The 12,665-nt window shown below is 50.8% G+C and overlaps 1 protein-coding gene across 1 annotated transcript in view; it reads right to left on the bottom strand.

Annotated features, from left to right (window-relative positions):
• Positions 1 to 12,665, bottom strand: part of LOC109681795 (maestro heat-like repeat family member 5) — a 58,683-nt gene that overhangs the window by 40,681 nt on the left and 5,337 nt on the right. The window contains exons 2-6 of the mRNA XM_074066998.1: positions 8,729 to 8,913; positions 7,713 to 7,858; positions 5,977 to 6,105; positions 2,361 to 2,520; positions 1,260 to 1,312 (exon numbers count right to left, since the gene is read on the bottom strand). Of these exons, the coding sequence (XP_073923099.1) occupies positions 1,260 to 1,312; positions 2,361 to 2,520; positions 5,977 to 6,105; positions 7,713 to 7,858; positions 8,729 to 8,913 (673 nt within the window). The remainder of the gene's footprint in view (positions 1 to 1,259; positions 1,313 to 2,360; positions 2,521 to 5,976; positions 6,106 to 7,712; positions 7,859 to 8,728; positions 8,914 to 12,665) is intronic.

The following is a 12,665-nucleotide window of genomic DNA, read 5'->3' on the forward strand; positions in this document are numbered from 1 at the left end:
TTTATTGGAATCTTTCATTGTCATCCTTTAATATTAAAGGATATGTAATGTTTTTATTCTTCTCTGAAATTGGCGTTTTGTATTTTTCTCTTCATCAGTGTAGGGAGGGCTTATCATTTTATTGGACTTTTTTGATAACTTACTTTTGGTTTTATTTGTTCTCTATTGTCTGTTCCATTTTTATTTCTTTGATTGGGCCCTAGATTTTGCTATTGCCTTCCTTCCACCTATTTTGGGTTTAATCCACTCTTTTTGGCAGCTTCTTAAGATGAAGTCTTAATAAATTATTTTATACTTTTCTCCTCTTCTAAGGCATTGAAATGTAAATTTCCTTCTAAGCTGTATCTCACAGGTGTTGTGTTTCATTGTCATTCACTTAAAGGATTTTAAAATTTTCCTTCTGATTTGTTCTTTGGCCCTGGGCTATTTAGAAGCATGCTGTTTAATTTCTGTGCACTTGGGATTTCTCCAGACAGATTTTAATGTCGACCTCTATGTTATGTTTTGGTCAGAGAATGTGCTCTGTCTGGTTTCAGTCCTTCTGCATTTACTGGAACTTGGTATATGACCAGCCTGGCAAATGCCCTATCTGCGTTTGAAAGGTTGTCAGTCAGACCAGTTGGCTAATTGCTGGCGCGTCTTAGAGGTCCTGACTCTGTCCACGGTGCTAGTCAGTCACCCAGTCAGTTACCTGCACTCTGCTGCTGCTCTGTGGCTCCATGGTTAAGGTGAAAGCGATGAACAGCTCCGAGCAGGCTTCACACCAGCGCTGAGCAGCAGACCTCACCCCCACTTACCAGATGAGTCCACACTGCCATGACTGGTTGACCTTGGACTTGAACCTATGACCTGCTCAGCCTCGTATGCCCCTCACTCTGGTGAAGCTCAGAGATGTGACACTGCTTCAGTCCACCTCAGCCTGCTTCCTTCCTTCCCTGTCTCAGCTCTGGCCTCTGAATCCTTTCTGGTCCCCCAGCTGTGGATCCAGCTCCCAGGATGGATGAGAAAAGCCCATTTGCATTGGACACATGCTCTGTGCCAGACATCTAGAGTCCAAGGTTCAAATCCCACCTCTGACAGGTGGTCAAGTCACCTCCCCTCCCATGTCATTTACCCATTTGTAAATTGGAGATCTGGTCTCCCACACTGCTCCTCCTTTGTCCCCTTCCCTCCCCCGCTCCTCCCTCCTTCTCCCACCCACTCTCAGGGCAGAAGCAGGGTCCCCCAGAAGGCCCCAGAAGCCCAGGTTCCCTTCCTACCTGGGCCAGCAGGTGTTCCCAGTGTGCCCTGTCTTCCTCATTGAGAAGCTCTTCTGTGGGAAACGGAGATGGGCTACAGAGCCAGGTTTGATGCTACCTGGCCCGTCCCTCAGACCCTGGCCAGTCAGGTGACACCATCCTGCCTCTGCTTGGCTCCAGAGGATCAGGAGGAACAAGAGCCAGCATTGGGTGAAGGGTTCGGAGAGCCAGGCTGGAACTGTGACCCTGCCTGCCTGCTGTGTGACCTCAAGCAGGCTGTGCTCCTTCTCTGGGCCTTGGGCTCTACCAGGGGTGAGTGGAAGAGCTCCTCTGAGCGTGGCCCTTTGGGATGTGCTGGGGTCCCCTTGAGAGTGGGAGTGCTTTGTGAGGCTGGAATTTTGGAAGTTCCACCACAGAGAAAGGCCGATTCCAGGGGTGACCAAGGCTCGAGTGCAAACTCGCCAGCAGGGCCTAGGCAGCCTCCTTCCTCTCCTGTCTGACCTTGCTGGCTGCTGACTGGCTTCTCCTAAGGCCCTGCCTGGATGGTGCTCACTTAGGCTTCCTCCTCCAGGAAGCCTTCCTGATGGCCTCCAGGTATATCAGTCACTCCCCTCCCTGGGTTCTCCATCTGCCCTGTCCTAGCCCAGTGCTCCCCCGAGCTGGGTAGCACACACTTGTGAGTGGGGGAACAAGTGAATAAAAGAGAGTAGAGGCAGCTTGGGGTGGATACTGCAGGCCGGGAGGGCTGCGGGTGACTCTAGCCCTTCGTGCTGCCTCTCTGAGCTCGTCTCCTCATGTGCGCCTGCCTCGTGTGGCCGAAGGAGGGGGCACATGCAGCAGTCACTATATGTGGGGGCCAGGCCAGTGAGGCAGCCTCACAGGGTCTTGGTTCTGTCCAAGCCCAATGCCAACAACGGACTGATGACTCTGTCCTGTGGGGAGGTCCTGGGGGTGGCCCAGCCTGCTGAGGGGTGGGGGGCCGTGGAGCCTTGGGACTGTACCCTGTGGCCACCACACAAACCTCCTGCACAGCCCACAGGTGGCCCTGGCCAATGCCGGGGCCCCACAGGGCCTCTTGGGTCCCTCTCTGTGACCTGCCCCCTGCCACTCCCATGGCAGTACCCCGAGAGGCCAGGACACCCATCACATAGAGTCGGCTGCGGTGTGGGAAGACCCCAGTCAGGAACTCTGTCTCCAGATGCTGGGCCACCACCTGCCACGAGTGCCGACAGATGGCCACTAGCACATTACTGGCTGCGTCCTGGTACATGTCCTCCAGCTCCTGGGGTGGGGTGGGGTGGGGTGGGGTGGGGGCAGGCAGGGACAGAGAGGCAGAGAAGCCGGAAGTAAGCGCAGGCTTGCACAGAGCTGGGCGTTTCCACACGTTTGGTCTGGTTTGAGAGGCGGGGAAGCTATTATCAACCCATTTCTTCGGAAGGAAAACTGAGGCCCAGGGAGCCTGAGATACGCTGTGTGGGGTTCCTGATGCTCATGGTTTCTTACAGTCCCAGAATGTACCATTGTCATCCCTACTTTGCAGCCCTGGCTCAGCCGGTGCCCCCACCTGCAGCCATTCTCTGTGTCACCTTGTCTATCCAAATCTGAGTCCACTGGAGGCTCACACCGAGGCCTGTGCTCAGGACACTATCTGGAAGGAAGCCTCTGGCTGACATCACTTGTCTTTGTGCTGACCTCTGGGCAGCTAAGGACTAATTCTTTGTCACCATGAATTGTGAACCAGAGGTCATGCTCCTGCCCAGAGCTGTCTGCCTGGAGAGCCGGTGTGGCAGGGGCTCCAGGGCAGAGCTCAGCGGAGCAATCCCTGGCCTTGCTGGCCCTGGCCGGACCTGCCCAGCCTATAAGTGGCATCTCCAGGCAGATTAGAGCCCTGTGGCCTGGAGCCTGGCTGCGTCTTCACGCCCTTTTCTCAGCAAGCAGGCTGGTGTTCCCTCAGATCTTGCTTCAGTGGGGAATTGTGCCCTTTCCTGCTCAGGTGGCTGTGGGTGGGAGGCAGGCACAGCAGCAGGGCACTGCTTGTGTTTGGTGGTGTCTGGAGGTGATGGTGTCCGAGGCTTTCCCTGAGATGGAGTTTGATCATCCTATGAAATCAGCATACCACTCTCAACACAAGGGCTTGAACTCAGGGCCTTGTACTTGCTAGGCGGGTGCTGTACACTTGAGCCATGCCTCCAGCCTTTTTTGCTCTAGTTATTTTTCAGGTAGGGTCTTGAGTTTTTGCCTGGGGCTAGCCTCGGACTGTCACCCTCCTTCTACCCATGGCCTCTGGCATAGCTGGGATGATGGCGTTTATCACCATGACAGCTTATTTGTTGAGATGGGGGCATCACTAAGTTTTTGCTTCAGATGGCCTTGAACTGTGATCCTCCCAATCTCTGCATCCCAACTAGCTGGGATTACAGGTGTGAGCCACTGCACCCAGCTCTTATGAGGGCTTCTTGCTAAGATGTTGCCTTGAATGTGATTTTACTCTTTCAAAAAAAAAAGTTTGCCAAAAACTACATTTCAAAAAGGGACACTAGCAATCATATTCCAAAAGCTGGAAGCAGACAGGTGAGGGATCGGAACTGACAGCTGCTTCCTGCCCTGCGCCATCTCACCAGAGGGAAGAACGGAAGTCCCCCTCCACAATCTCTGGACCTGGGGTGGCAGTTCAGGGGCTGGGAAGAAGGGCGGCGTGGTGTCTGGAGTGGCCCTGTGTCACAGGCATCTAACCTATTTCCACACCGCCCCCTCCCCACCCCAGCAGGACTCTGCAGTCCAGTCTCTGGAGCAGGCAGGCGAGACTCAGAGCCCAGAAGGCTGGCCTGTGAGCTCAGATGGCACTTGCTTCCAAAGACAGGCCCTCCTAACATGGCTATAGGAGGGGGTCCCTGTGGTCCAGGCCGTGGATCAGGGTCTTCCCTACAAATCCTCAGAGCCTGGGAGGAATGCTGCCCTGGTTGGGGGCAGAGGGCAGAGGGCAGTGGGCTTACCTCTTTGGAGGCATAAATCCTCTCATCCCAGTATGGGCTTGGAGCCTCCATCAACCACTAACCTGGATGGATGGCTACCCTGGACAGAGCTCTGGACACTGGAGGGATGAAACCACACAACCCCACAATTCAACGCAACTGGGAAAACAGCTACTTGGAGGATGGTCCCAGGAGGGGGTCTTGTCCACTTCAGGCAGGCTGAAGCCAGAGCTCGACCCCACGGCTGCCCTACAGTCCTCACTTCTGGGTCATTGCTCCTTCTCCCCCTACAGCACTCTATTGTTATAGGTCTGTAAAATGCACATCTTTTTACTGGGGGTTGGGGGGAGAAGGCGACTGAGGTTTGAACTCAGGACTTTGTGCTTGCAAAACAGGCACTCTGCTGCCTGAGCCACACTGCCAGTCTGTCCTGCACATCTTAAATGGACCTGATATACTTTGCAATGGTGAGATAATAAGTAAATAAGAGAATTTAAAAAGGAAAAGAGGACTGGCAGAATAGCTCAAGTGACAGAGTGTCTGCTTAGCATGTGTGAGGCCCTGAGTTCAAATCCCAGCACCACAAAAGAAAAAGGAAAAGAAACAAGGTGGACCCTTGTCTCCCATCTTCCTCTGTCACTCACCCAGGATTCTCAGACTTTCTGCGGGGATAGGGAGCTGGTCACACCTGCTGTGTACCAGCTGGGCTAACACTGCTGCAAGTTCCCCCAACTCTCAGCCCTGGTCTCTCCTTTTGTACAGTGGGGCCACAACACCTGCTGGGAGGGTGTGTGAAGCAGGTCTTGAGTCTCTGCCTGGCTGTTTGACACCTGTTATTCCTGACAACCTCTCTGTACCTCTGATGAACACAGGGCTGGATGAAAGAGCCAAAGAGTCAGAGTTGTGCATATCCTGGCAGATGCATGAATATTCAATCGCAATTTTATTTATTATATTCCCCAACTACAGGCCCTGAGCACCCCATGTCCTGGGGGACATCTCTGCTTAATTACTTCCCATATCAGTGTCCCTCTGTCTGCCTCCTGCCCCTGCGAGGGACCAGCTTCTTATGGCCCTGTGTGGTATGCTGTGCCCACATTCCTGGCAGGGGAACTGTATTAACCCTTTCTCCCTTGGTGTTAGCCTTCTGTGTCTCCCAACACAACAAGAGGCGAAATGAGCTGGCGGAGGGCCAGGGCTTAGACTGGGTGGGGCCTTGGTGATGGTCACTGTTCTCTGTCTACCACTTGTCCTGGGTATATTGAAAAGTCCACCATAGGGCTGCCTGGGACACTGGGTCTGTATAAAACCTGTCCCCAGGCCCCTGAAGGCCATCATGGAGATGGCTGGTCAGATTGGAGGCAGCTGAGGCAATTCAGGTCCAAGCCTGCAGATGCTCATTGGGCAGGAACTGGGAGATAGTGGCTGAGTGAGGGCTGACTCAGAGCCTTCCGGAGGCTGCTGTGTGGGCAGCTGAGCAGGCATGGTGAAGAAGGTGGTGGATGGGGGATCCCAAAACCCATTTCAGGAAGGGAGTTCCTGGGTGAGGGTGGGGCTGCAGCCAGATGTTTGACTGCACATATGATTCCCGTGGCCTTAGCCCAGAATTGCCCTGCAGGGATGATTTCAAGAACACAAGGAATGGATAGAAATTGCCTGGTAGATCCAAAGACCTGGCAGCCCAATCATTTGGACCCTTGGAAAGCCACCTGCACCTCCAAAACCCTCGGGGGATTGATCCGTGTGTGGGGAGAGGGGAGGCCCACCGTGGACTTGGTCATATTCTCCAAGGCTAGCTGCAAGAAGTGTCTCTCCCAGGTCTCCTCCAGGAAGTCACTGGCTCCAATGACGGTCTCCAGGACCTGGAACAGCCGGAACTTGTGCCGGTTGGAGATCTGTGGACAGCAGAGGTGATGCTGGGACCACTGGGTCTGATGGTGCAGGAGATGGCAGCAGGAGCATTGACGGGAGGGGTACAGGGAGGCCAGAGGGAAGGAGCACGAGGAGCTGCACTGCCATTCACTCCATAACCTGTTAGAAAGCGCTATTGTGCAGGTCTTGCACCAGGTGCTGCAGACCCGAGAGGAACAAAAGTGTGCCCCTCACTTCTGGGAGCTGCTATGGGATTTAAGAAAACTTCATCTTCAAAATCAGGTTATACATTCAATTCACTCAGTCATTAAAGTTTAGGCAGACCTTCCCATCCATCCACACACCTACCCATCCATCCACCCACCCATTCACCCACTCATCCACCTACCCGTCCATCCATCCACCAACCCATCCATCCATCCACCAACCCATCTATCCATCCACCGCCATCCACCCATGCATCCATCTACCCACCCACGCATCCACCTATCCACCTACCCATCCATCCATCCATCCATCCACCGCCATCCACCCATCCACCCACCCATTCACCCACTCATCCACCCACCCATTCACCCACTCATCCACCCACCCATCCATCCACCCACTCATCCACCTACCCGTCCATCCATCCACCAACCCATCCATCCATCCACCGCCATCCACCCATCCACCCATCCACCCACCCATTCACCCACTCATCCACCCACCCATCCATCCACCCACTCATCCACCTACTCGTCCATCCATCCACCAACCCATCCATCCATCCACCAACCCATCCATCCATCCACCGCCATCCACCCATGCATCCATCTACCCACCCATGCATCCACCTATCCACCTACCCACCCATCCATCCATCCATCCATCCACCGCCATCCACCCATCCACCCACCCATTCACCCACTCATCCACCTACCCGTCCATCCATCCACCAACCCATCCATCCATCCACCAACCCATCCATCCATCCACCGCCATCCACCCATCCACCCACCCATTCACCCACTCATCCACCCATCCATCCACCCACTCATCCACCCACCCATTCACCCACTCATCCACCCACCCATCCATCTACCCACTCATCCACCTACCCGTCCATCCATCCACCAACCCATCCATCCATCCACCAACCCATCCATCCATCCACCGCCATCCACCCATGCATCCATTTACCCACCCACGCATCCACCTATCCACCTACCCACCCATCCATCCATCCATCCATCCACCGCCATCCACCCATCCACCCACCTATCTATCCATCCACCCACTCATCCACCTACCCATTCATCCATCCATCCACCCACCCATCCATCCATCTATCCATCCATGTATCCACCTACCTGCATACCCATTTCTGTTGCTTACTGTTCTGTGACTACATGAATCCCTTCCATGTTTCCCCACCTGGGAGGACAGTAGCCTCTGCCCTCATGAGTGTTCTGGGGGTGGCTGGCACAAGCTGGTTCACTTTCTCCCCTCTTCACCCACCTCACTGGCACATGAAGAGATTGAGACTTGCCCCAAATTATGCAGCTGCTCTATGTGGAACCCAGCATTTGAGCACACCTGCTCTTCCCTCTGCTCCCGTGCCTGCCCCCAGGGCCCCAAGAAGCCCCACCTCTGGGTTGTTTTTCAAGTAGTCGTGAATGGTTTCCATCACCAGGTTGGGGGACCCCTGAGCCATTTTCTTGATCTTCTTGATGATGTACTTCAGGTGCAGGGAGTCCGAGCTGCTCACGTCTCGGAGCATCTTGTAGCAGATGGCTGAAGTTGACAAGAAGGGTGTGAGTGTAGGTGAGCCACAGGGAGGTCACGCTGCGGCAGCAGGGCTGCGTGGGCGGGGGGAGGTAAGGTCTGGGAATATGAAGGAGTGAACTGAAAATGAGGGCTGGAGGACTGGACACATTGGACAGTCTTGGGCTTCCTCACTGTCTAAACGGTGCTTTTGGGCTCAAGATGGGATAAAGCAGAGATACACACGAGTATTTTCCTTCCTCAGCTATTTACATTTCCGTCCATTCATTGACCAATAACTTTTCATCTGCCCATCTATTCGTCATCCATCATCCACCCACCCACACACTCATATCTGTCTATTTGTCCACCAATCCAAGTTATCTACCCACCTGTCTACTTTATATTCAGCTACCCATCCATCCACCACTGTTATGCAGATAGAAATTGATCCATCCATCTACTTATCCATCTCTTCATAAATTCATTCATCTATCCCTCTATTGCTCCATCCACTCATTCTTTGATACTTCCACAGTCCATTTAGTCATCTAACATTCATTGGTGTTGGAATGAAGGAGAAAGCATTTCAGAGAGAGGGGACCAGGCCTAAGCTGAGGTTTTGAGGTGTTGAGAGTGTATAGGAGGAGAGTGGGGCATGGGCTGAGAGATGGGGCATTTTTGGGGCATGGTAAGCCAAGGGGGCTGTGCAGATCCCTCTGCTGAAAACTTCATCCGTGATACCCCTTGCCATCAACAAGGTCCCGGAGAGGGACTTTCTCTAGCCCTAACTCTTCTGACTGCTTTGGGTGGAGGGACATGGTGGGATCTGTTGGAACCTGACCCCCCCTGGAGAATCCCCACCCTTTTCCCTGGCTGAGTCCCAGGGTTGGTGATCACCCGCATTGTAGGCCTCCTCCATGAACACCTTGTGGTCCTTGGGCACCAGAGCAGCCTGGCTGCTCTTGGACTTGCAGAGCAGGATGGTGGTGGGTTGTACAGGTCTGTCCCTGTGGGCACAGTCCTCAAGTGCCTTCGTCATGCGTGCTGGATCCTTCATGGTTGTGGAGACATGGGAGGAGTTTCTGAAATGGAAAAGGGTCCTAGGTGTAAGCATCTGTACACTTGTGTGGGTTCAACTCCATGCATGGGGGATGGTGGCACAGCCTGGCTAGATAATGTCCTTCCATATGGCCACCCTTCCATTCAATGGCCTGGCTAAATCCTGGGAGGAGAGCAGGCACTTGAGGCCTCAGGACATTATTGAGTTGACAGCATAGCCTGTGGGCCTGGTGGGGCCTGGCTTCCTGACAGGTAGTGGTGACAGACACACTGGTGGGACATGACAGTGCTAGGGTGCCACATCGCCAGCTCTGGCTCTCGCGCTGACTTGGATGGCCAGGTTCTTTAGGACAGCACAGGGGACACTCCGGCTGCCCAGATGGTCTTGCTGACTTTCTGAGGTGCTACAGCGGGTGGAGCAGGAGTGAGGGAGAAGGTAAGGGCCTTTCAAGCTGGTGTGCTCTCCCTTCCTCTTCCTCCTTCCCTCTCTGAACATGGGGAAAGAAAGGATCCCTTAGTTGCCACAAAGGGTCAACTAGAGAATACATCCTTGCTTTGGGGGTGCTGCCCATGCCTGGTTGCCCTGGACTCTTTCCAGGCCTCTGCTCCCCCATATCATGACCTCATCTGCTGCTCATGCTCAGTCCTTACTTCTGAGTGCCTCCTGTTCTAGGCTGTACCTGGGGCACATCAGTGAATAAAGATTTGCTGGGAAAGTGACGTGGCACTGTACAAAGTAGCTCATCTCTCAATGTTCTCTCCACTCAATTGTCCCACTGCACAAGAGATGCACATCCGGTCAAGTAACTCAGACTCCTCCCATGGGTCCCCATGTCACTCAGAGGAAAACCCAAAGTCTTGAAAGTAACATATGACACCAATGCTTCCAGCCACAACGGAGCAACCAGGAATAGGTTCACCTCCTGCCTTAAACAAGTCAAAAATTAGAAAAAATGTATAAAATCATGGCTATCAGACAAACATCAGACAACAGCAGTGGAGCACAGTGATCCCTGAGAGATCAGAAACCGACAGGGTGAGCCTCGTGCTGCCATGCAGGCTGCTGGGTCACTCCAGTTTCCAGTGCAGGGAGGGGGAACTTACTGCCTCCATGAGATGAGGAACTGGAAGGAAGTTTGCAGGGAAGAGAACAGGGGAGACATGCCCAGGGAGGGAGAGAGTTCTGGAGATCTGCAGGCAGAGTTGTATTCTAGCCCCTTCACCTGTGCTCAGTGCATGTGGGAAAAGAACCACACAGAAGGAGCACCGGGGGCAATCCTTGGAGATCAGGCAGGACAGGAATAGATCCTTTCTTCCATCAGTCCTTAAGGCATTAAGTAGTGTCCTCTAAAGGGCATTACGTCAGTAGGGGAACATCAGCCCCAAACAAGGAAGGTCTCACCCTCCCTATCAAAGCTCTAAATCAAGCCTCAACAGGACCAAACTGTTTCCAATAATCTATGTGCCAGAACAACACTCAAGATTATTTAAAGAGTACAGGAATATACAAGGCCTAGAAAGTAAAACTCACAATGTCTGTTGTCTACATAAAACTTACTGGACATGCAACAAAGAAAGAAAATGTGACCTGTAATAAGGAGAAGAATCAGCAGTTCAAAACCAACATAGAAATGACAGCCGTAGTAGACGAGGACGTTGGATAGTGGAACCACATTCTTTGTGTTCCAGTGGTGGAGTAAAACAGAAATACGCTGAGGAGAGCCACTGAAAAGATAAATCAGCTGAAAGCCTCACCTCACATTCACACCACCACGGATGGCTTCAACAGCAGGCTGGACGCTGTGCAGGAAAAGATTGATAAACTCAAAGAGCGATAGAAACCATCCACAAATGAAATGCAAATAGAAAACAGGGGACAGAGCTTCAGTGAGCTGAGGGACGTCAAACAGCATTGAGTGTGTGAGTCCCCACAGGAGGAGGGACCAGGACAGACATTATATCTGAACATTTTCCAAATAAGATGAAAGCCAAAAATCCACACATCCAGATAACTCAATGAATTCCAAGCAAAAGAAACACGAGGAAAATGACCCAAAATTGTATCAAAGTAAAATTGCCTAAAACCTACGATAAGAGAAAATCTAAAAAAAAAAAAAAAAGCCTAAGGTGTGTGTGTGGGGAGGCACATTCTTGTTAGAAACAACGAAAGCCAGAAGACAATGGGTCAATGTTTTAATGCACAGAAATGGGGGAACATCCTAACAACCTGTCAAACTGGAACTCTAAACCCAGAGAAAATATGTTTAAAAGCTGCAGGTGAAATAAAGTTTTTTATACACACAAAACACAGACCTGCTCTACAAACAGTGTTAGATGAAATCTTTGAAAGCAGAAAGACACCAGTGGACGTATGGAACCACACAAAGGAACAGAGAAATTGGAAAATATGCAGGTAGATTGAAAATGTTTTTAAAATTCAAAGTAGATGAACGTATTGTGGCTTTATAAATAGAGAAAGAAAATATGCAACAGCAGGAGGCCAGGGAGAAACCGAAATAAAATGTTTAAGGTTCTTTTACTCAAGGATGATGTGACTTGCAGGTAGACTGAGACAAGCTGACCTCATACACTCTAAACCCTAAGGGAACGACTAAGAAATAAAACAACACAAAATCAAAAACATAAAATCCAACAAAAATAGATTAAGACCAAATTGTATCAATAGCCATATTAAATTGGAGACCCAAGTCGATGTTGCCTTTAAGAACTACATGCTTGCTAGGCATGGTGGTGCACGCCTATAATCCCAGAACTCAGAAGGCTGAGGCAGCAGGATCTCCAGTTCAATGCTATCCTGGCCTACAAAGTAAGACTTTGTCTCAAAAACCAAAACAAAACGTCAATAACAAACAGAAATGTGCTTGAAGTCTAACAGACAACAAGAGGCTGGAAAAGGATATGCCATACTAAAGTCGATGTAAAGCAAGAGCAGTTGGGATGCTAGCATCAAACAAAGCTTATTTTTGGATAAATAACATGACAGGGAAAAAATCGTTCAGAATGGTAAGGGAGCCGTCTATCCTGTGGTTATCAATGCTCGTGCACTCTGTGAGAACTCCCAAGTACATACAGGAAAGAAGACAGAAGTAAAGGAGAAACAGACAATCCACGTCACAGCTTATCAATAATCGATAGAATTGATAATTGGTACGGATGTGGAAGACTGGACAGCACTCTGTACCAATGGACCCAATGGTCACTAAAGAACCTGCCCAGTGGGAGAATATGTGTGACACACTTACCAAGACAGGCAAAAAGCAAAGAGTCCCAACAAGTTAAAAAGGATTCAAATAAACTAAGCCATGGCTCCCAACTACGTGGAATTTAATTGGAAATTAAATTTCAGATAGGTAGAAAGTTCCCAAGGACTGGAAACTAAATAACACATCTTCTTAACCCATATGTCAAGAAGAAAGCAAAAGAGAAAGTAAAAAGTGCTTCAAATGGGATGAAAATGAAGACACAACCTATCAAAATGCCTGGAAAGGAAATGTATTGTATTGTACACATGAATTAAAAAGAACAAAACCTGAAGTGGGTGATCTAGGATTCCCTGTTAGAATTAAAAGAAAGGCAAATTAAACCAGGGAAAGAAAAGAGTAAAACATTTAGCAGAAATCAATAAAACAGAAAACAGAAAAATAAAGAAAACTGCTGAACCCAAAAGGTAGTTCTCTGATAAACCTCTGGCAGAATATAATGAGGCAAAAAAAGAGAAGACACAAATTACTAAAATAAAAACAAGAGTGGTACA

The sequence above is a fragment of the Castor canadensis genome, chromosome 3, assembly GCF_047511655.1.
Source record: "Castor canadensis chromosome 3, mCasCan1.hap1v2, whole genome shotgun sequence".
NCBI lineage: Eukaryota > Metazoa > Chordata > Mammalia > Rodentia > Castoridae > Castor > Castor canadensis.